The sequence below is a fragment of the Nannospalax galili genome, unplaced genomic scaffold (assembly GCF_000622305.1).
Source record: "Nannospalax galili isolate Female #2095 unplaced genomic scaffold, S.galili_v1.0 scaffold14, whole genome shotgun sequence".
In the NCBI taxonomy this organism is placed as follows: Eukaryota; Metazoa; Chordata; class Mammalia; order Rodentia; family Spalacidae; genus Nannospalax; species Nannospalax galili.
The window spans coordinates 651,164-658,444 of record NW_008336953.1 but is presented as its reverse complement, the minus strand read 5'-3'; the positions used below and the strand labels follow the sequence as shown (position 1 = coordinate 658,444).

At 38.7% G+C, this 7,281-nt stretch overlaps 1 protein-coding gene across 11 annotated transcripts in view; it reads right to left on the bottom strand.

Moving 5' to 3' along the window:
* Positions 1-7,281, bottom strand: part of Mllt10 (MLLT10 histone lysine methyltransferase DOT1L cofactor) — a 193,024-nt gene that overhangs the window by 19,312 nt on the left and 166,431 nt on the right. For all 11 annotated transcript variants that reach the window (XM_029562886.1, XM_029562888.1, XM_029562890.1 and 8 more), the window contains one exon: positions 4,745-4,923. In XM_029562886.1, coding sequence (XP_029418746.1) covers positions 4,745-4,923 — 179 coding nt within the window. The remainder of the gene's footprint in view (positions 1-4,744; positions 4,924-7,281) is intronic.

Here is a 7,281-nt window from a genome sequence, read left to right as displayed (position 1 = left end):
AAATATAATAAAATTAATTTAAATAAATTTTATGGTTTCTATCTTTCCATGAACTTGGAGAATATAAACTACCAGTTAGATCCTGATATTAACTATGGCATAATTCAAAGAGTAAATTCAATTTCCAAAGAACTATGAGATAGCATAAATGCTACATTTGCAGGTTATATAGCAATACAGCAATACTGATGGACACAGTGGTTTATACTTATAATCTCGGCACTGGAAAGACAAAGGCAGAAATACTGCACGGTCCATTCTAGGTCAGCCTGGACTACACAGCAAGCTTTAGCTAGCCAGGCCTCTATGGCAAGACTACCCTAAAACAAAACAGCAGCAACACAAGACTGTAAGACTACAAATAAAATGTAATGATTCAATTTTTTAAAAATGTAATTTATATATATTTGCTGAATTTATAAACTGTTTGACAAGAAAGTTTTCCTGAAAAACATGAATGAACATTAGACAGAAAATGAATTGTTTCATTTATTCTCCAACTTGATTCAAACAACAAACTCCATTTCTTAGTCAGCTACCACCAGTAAGGCTTTAATACCCAGCGTATGATGAGAGTTGAAACCAAGTGTGAACAACTTTCTGGTCCCATGAGTAGGCTGACTGCTGAAGCTGTCAGGTTCAATTGCATCACCCCACATTATTCAATGCCCCAAACTATTCCCTAATTGTTAGGAGATTAATGTATTCAAAACTATTGTTTAGGCTAATGCTGATACGCTCCAGAATGGAGTTCCTAAGAAGGAGGAGGATTAAAGTGTACTTAAACCATCATTGAACACTCATGATTGGGACAGCAGGACTGGAAAGAATAACCAACCCATTCTAAGTAGGTTTGTTAATTGGTTATATCTAACTGATGTTATCCCTTATCTTTTGGGAGAAAATGGTGGAATTTTAAAAACATGAAAAATTAATGGTATGCCTATAGGAACTAATTTATAACCTGTACCTATGATCCAACAAAGAACAACACATCATTAACAATAACATTTTCACATTCCAGTAGTGTGAAAGAACTAGTTATAGCTATTATTGGTGTATTATAGATAAGCCACTATGTAGTGAGTTTTAAATCAATTATGTGTAAAACCAATTACTCTAAAAACAAGCATAATATACCAAATAAAATGATTTAACACTTAAGAATATAAAATTGAGCTAATAAGCAGTTTTGTACAAAACTTTTTTTTTTTTGGTCAAATTTGGGCTGCTAATTATCAGATTTCAATTCCTCAACATAATTTTACAAGTGTCCTTTTCCTCTCTTAAAAGCCCAAATCAAGCTATTAGTTTGATGTCTATTAGTGTGCCCTGAATTTTACCTCCTTTATCACTTCCCTATGTGATAATTTCCAAGACAGCAAATAAGTCAAAGAGTCCTATTTACTTTACTGACACTGAAGAGCAGATGAATAAGAATGACCCCGGACTTTTGTTCTAGTACCAACTCAACCACGGAAACTTAAGTGACTGCATTAAGTCTTATGGGGAAGAGATGACATTATTCGTCTTTTTTTTTTTTGGTCATTTTGAGACAGGGTCTCTCTCCCTGCAGCCCCAGTTGTTCTGGAACTCACTATGTAGACCAGGCTGGCCTTGAACTCACAGAGATCTGCCTGCCTCTGCCTCCCGAGTGCTGGGATTAAAGGCGTGCACCACCACGCCCAGCCATTATTCACTTTTCTATTCTACATACACAGACAGCTGCCTGCTAAAGTGTGATGATTTTCTTTTTTCCTTTTGGTGGTTCTCCTTTGTGAACCCAGATCCATGTTCATGCTGGGCAAACATGGGGTGTTTATGACAATTGTGAGATGAGTTTTAGAGTCATGTTTTAATTGCTGATAATTTCTACCTACCCACTTAACTTACAAAACTGTTCTCTTCATTTTAACTACTATGTAAGTAAAATGCTAAAATGCAACCACATTCACACAATATATTGTTAGGTTTGGACGTCAAACAAGACTTACATAAGAGTTAAACATAAATGAACTTTGCCATTTGTGGGGGAAAGATTCAATTATCAATTTTCAGAGTGCTCTTAATTCTATCAAAATATTTTTGTATCCTTTCCCACACACACTGCCTAGAAGATTTCACATTTTCACATTCAACACCATTATTATTGTCTTAGACAGCTAAATTGAAGTAGATCTGTACTCAGTTCAACTAAGAGGTCGCCCTGCCTCAGTTGCCTGGAGACTGATGGTTGCTACAGCAGCACCAGTTAAGCCAGGCTAAAGAAGCTGCAGCTTCACGTGGAGAGTGTTCACTGCCAGGCAGACACACAGATGCAGTGGCCTCATTCGAATCTAACTGGATGGGCACATTTACAAAATATGGAAAGGGGATAAAAAGTAAAGATTTTAATTGGCTTGAATCCTAGATTATTTACAATCACCATTTCTTTGTTCTTCACTTGAGTCACATGTCTAGTGGAATTTTCCCTCTAGCTATAAAATTCTCTTTGCTATCACTCCCTCAATCCACCTCTCCCTAATGCCAGCCCCCAAAACCACTAACATAAAGAATGAGAAGAAATGAGATTTTGCTTAATTCAGCCTGGAATTAACCAGAATAATTATGACAGACTTTTATAAAGACAGAGAAGAAAATGTACATTGAAAATGTTTGTGTGAGACTTGGTCCAAGGGTATAAAGCTATCAAACAGTAATGGTTATACTTAATTGAAAGAGATAAAACTACTTATGAGAGTCATTCTTGCATTTATCCTTTCACTGTCTCCAACCAGGCCCTATTATTCTCATCACCTCACTTTTCTGATGAAAGAAGATAAAGTAAACCCTTCTAAAGTGATCAAACTACTCTTATTCAAGTTGAGAGATTCATCAAATAGTTCATTTTTATTTCCAAAGATAATACTACTAATCATACTGATTTCCTAACACTTGGCTTATTTGTAATGGTGATTGTTTACACTATACCATCCATACACACATGGCATTAAAATAACCTTGTTTTGCTTTGATAATACTGCTTACAGAAAATACTAAGTACAGGCATATTCTAAAGTCCCATACAACAGACATTTTGCACACACACACACACACACACACACACACACGTTCAGTATTTTTTCTGTTTCTGTTGTGTATAAGAACAATCAAACCTAGAGGCTAGGCAAGGGCTCTACCCACAAAAACCAAGTTACAGAAATTTATAAATGCCTACTAAATTAGTTGTTTATATATTCTCAGTAAATCATTACGGCTGATTTCTTGAAATGTTACAATATCTACTATTAGGGCTTTGGAGAAATGTAAATAAAATTATAATGAAGTAAGCTGGGCATAGTGACACACATACGTAATCTCGGCACATGGTAGATGGAGGTAGGGAGGACCAGGAATTCAAGGCCATAAAGTTTGAGGCAGCGAGGGCTACTACCTTGTATGTCTACACAGCTTTCCCCATTGAGTTACTGTCCTAGCTAAGGTCTAAGATTACGGTTTGGTTTTGCTTATTATTACTCTCTTGCCTTTTTTTTTCTTTTTCTTTTTCTTTTTTTGAGACAGGGTCTCCCTGTAGTCCCAACTGGCCTGGAATTATGTAGATCAACCAGGCTGGTCTTGAACTGACAGATCTGCCTACCTCTGCCTCTCAAGAGCTGGGATTACAGGCATGTGCCACCACACCCGGCCTTCTCTCTTGCTTTTTAAACATTCCTATCACCAGGTCTAGTGGAGCAGGACTTTAATCACAGTTACTCAAAAGGCTGACACAGGAAGACCACAAGTTTAAGGCTACAGAGTGAGGTCTAGGACCCTGTCCCCAACTTAGTGGGGCCCTGTCTCTGGAAATACAGCACAGTAGTAGAGTACTTGCTTGGCATGTGGAAGCCCTAGACACAATCTTTAGCACTGAAAAATAAAATAAAATAAAGTCCTATAGTCAAGGCTATTAACTTACAGATCTTTGGTGTGGCAGGAAAGAGAGATAATTTGGAAAAATGCATAATATTTATAAACATTTATCATTTCTCACTGGAAAGAAAGCCTTGCAATGTTTAAACAGATTCTTTACTTCTTATCCTATATTTGCCCATGTTGGTTTAAAAATTTGGACAAAAGGTTTTCAAATACTATTTGTGCAGCTTTAAAGATTCATTTTACAAGTATGAGGTTTTGCCTGCATGTACACTGCATGCAGTGCCTGCAAACACCAGAAGAGGGAGTTGGATCCCCTGGAAGTGGAGTTACTGATGATTATGACGCTGGGAACCGAACTTGAGTCATCTAGAAGAGGACAAAGTGCCTGTAAGTGCTGAACCATCTCTCTAGCCCTTAAACGTTATTTTTTTTTTTTTAATCACAAAAGTCCAAATTGGCTCATACTTTTTTATTCCATTTTTTTTATTTTTGTTTGTTTGTTTTGGGATAATGTTGTATGTAGAGTACTGAGATTACAGGTGTGCACTGCCATGCCCAGCACAGTTCTAAATTTTTAAAGACAATAAAAGCTCCCCCAAATTACAGTATTACACTATCAGGACAAAAGGAAAAACCTAGAAACTGAAAAGAACCAGTTGCTGCCCAATGCTCCTCTGACGCCTTCTTACGAAGATCACTTCCTGACATGTAACTATAAATTCAGACAATTCATAGACTCCAACAGAAAGCTCTATATCCTTTGTCTCCTCCAACTGCTTAAAGAATGACAAGGCTAGGCAAAGCCCCTTCATTAACTGTAATACCGTACCTGAGTTGTGGCAGCAGCAGGGGTGACAGATGATGTAGCTGAGGGGGAGAGAGCTCCCACCTGTTGCAAATGCCCAGATGACTGCTGAGGTAAGTGGGAACTAGAGACAGGAGTGCTAGATCCTGAGCCAGACACTACACTGGGAAAGGACACGGCTACATCACTGCTGTTATAAATACCTGCAAGCAAAGAAATTTTATTTCAATATTTTGTAATTTAGCAGTCAGATTTGTCATTGATAAATTAAGGTTTCTCCTTGATCCCTCCCCTAATAAGAAATGTTGGTGTTAAAAATGCACTAGAATAAGTAAATGAACACCAACTTTTCATAAAATACTTGTCAAAAGGACCTAAGTCACTTTTTACTTCGCAAATATTTTTGTTAAAAAAAAAAGTAGGAGTTTCTAAGAATAGGTTTCCAAAACAGGAGAAAGCAGCAGCTCAGAGCTGCATTTTTAAAAATCGCATATTAAGGGCTGGAGAGAGAGCTCAGCACTTAAAGAGCACTGGCTGTTTCTTGCAGAGCACCTGGGTTCAGTTCCCAGCACCTACATAGCAGCTAACAACTGCTTCTAACTCTAGTTCTAGGGGATTCAACGCTCTCTTCTGACTTCCAACGGCATCCCATGACATGGTGCATTTGCACACATGCAGACAATACAATCATACACACAAGATAAAAATAATAAAAAAGGGCTGGGTATGGTGGTACGCGCCTTTAATCCCAGTACTCAGGAGGCAGAGGCAGGCAGATCTCTGTGAGCTCAAGGCCAGCCTGGTCTACGTAGTGAGTTCTAGGCCAGCTGGGGCTACTTGAAGACCCTGTCTCAAAAAAGACCAAAAAAAAAAAAAAATCATGTGTTAAAGCGTTCAGAATGCTAGGCCCTAGAAATCAGGACTGAGAAGCTATGACATTGGAAGCAGCATCATTGGAGAAAGGTCATGATGCACAAAATAGAGTTAAACAGGACTGGATTTGTCACCCAGTGAAAGAAGACTGCTGGCCATCACGTGACAGCTGTGAGAACAGAGGCTTGCTGCGTAGCCAGCTTAGATGAGAGCTCTGGGTTCAGTGAGAAACCCTACCTCAAAGGAGTAAGTTAGTGATAGAGCAGGACAGCTGACTTCCTCCTCTGGTCTCTCCAAGAGGACACATGTGAACCTACCTGGACACATACACGCATGATAAAATGCACCACACACACATACTCACGTGTGTACATGCTCCTAGAGAAGGGCTTTTTAAGGATAGAAGAGACGGGACCATCTATTAAGTAGTACCCTTCAACCAGGGGTGACTCTGCCTGAAGACATCTATCGAAACGGAATGCTACTGGTATAGTAGTAGGTAGAGGCTAAGGATCTTCTACCGCAAGGATTTGTTTATCTTCTCTAGGACAACAAATTACCTGGCCCAGAGCACTGAGGCATATGGAGGCTCCATCCTGATATAAACGAAGGTAGAAGGAGGGAGGGAAGTGGGTCCAGAGAACCTGGCACTTAAACAGCACAAAAGCAGGACACAATGAACGTAAGTGGGCTGTGGTTAAAACAATTTCTTAAGGGCTGAGGTGAAGTCTCAGTTGGTAAAGTGCTTGCTGTTTGATCCCCAGAACCCACAAAGAGAGAGACACAAGTGCTTGTAATCTCAGTGATGGTGAGGTAAAGAAAGGAGGCCCTCTGGTGCTTGCTGACCAGTAAGTCTAGACACTAGATTGGTGAGTTCCTGGTTCAGTGGGAAATTTCAAAAATTAAGGTGGAATGACAGAGAAGACACTATCAATCTCTGGCTTCCACTTGTAAACACACGATACATGCATGCACGAACACACACACACACCCATGGCGCGCATACAAACACACATGCACACAAATTCATGGCTACATACACTTACAAACTTTTTAGAAACTATACCTCTAGAAGACAATTATAATTAATAAGTTGTATCAGTTTATGGTATGAATTACTTAGTTCTAAAAAACGTAAATTTTGATTCATATTTATAAAAACACATATAACATTCTTCTAACAAGGGAAATAAAATAATCAGGACACTTTAAAAAGCTTACATTTAGAATTTGGGTTCCTGTATTTTTTTTTTTTGTATCAACAGTTTCTACAGGAAAAATGATTTATTCATTCTGCAAATACCTGAGAACTCACTGTTTGCCAGGCATTACTCTAAGCCCCAGGCAGCACTATGTAAGATCTATGATCTCTGCCTTGAGAAAGCTGGCAGAGGAGACAATGCTATGACTGTGAGAAGCAATGGAGACTGTCTTAAAGGTGAAATGGGATGAGTGCAGAGAAGAGATGTCCAGCCCAGTGCTGGGTGCCTGAGGGTGGGAGTCACAATCTACTCCCTAGAAGAAATGGTGCTTTTAAAGCTGATTTCTAAAGAAAGATGGTTTGAGAAAGAAACATGCAACAGACAGGGAGGTTAAAACCTAAGAATGTTTAAGTACCATTTACAGAGCTTACATAATAAATAAAAAAGCACAGAGCAAACCACAAACGATGGAAGTTAAAATATTCA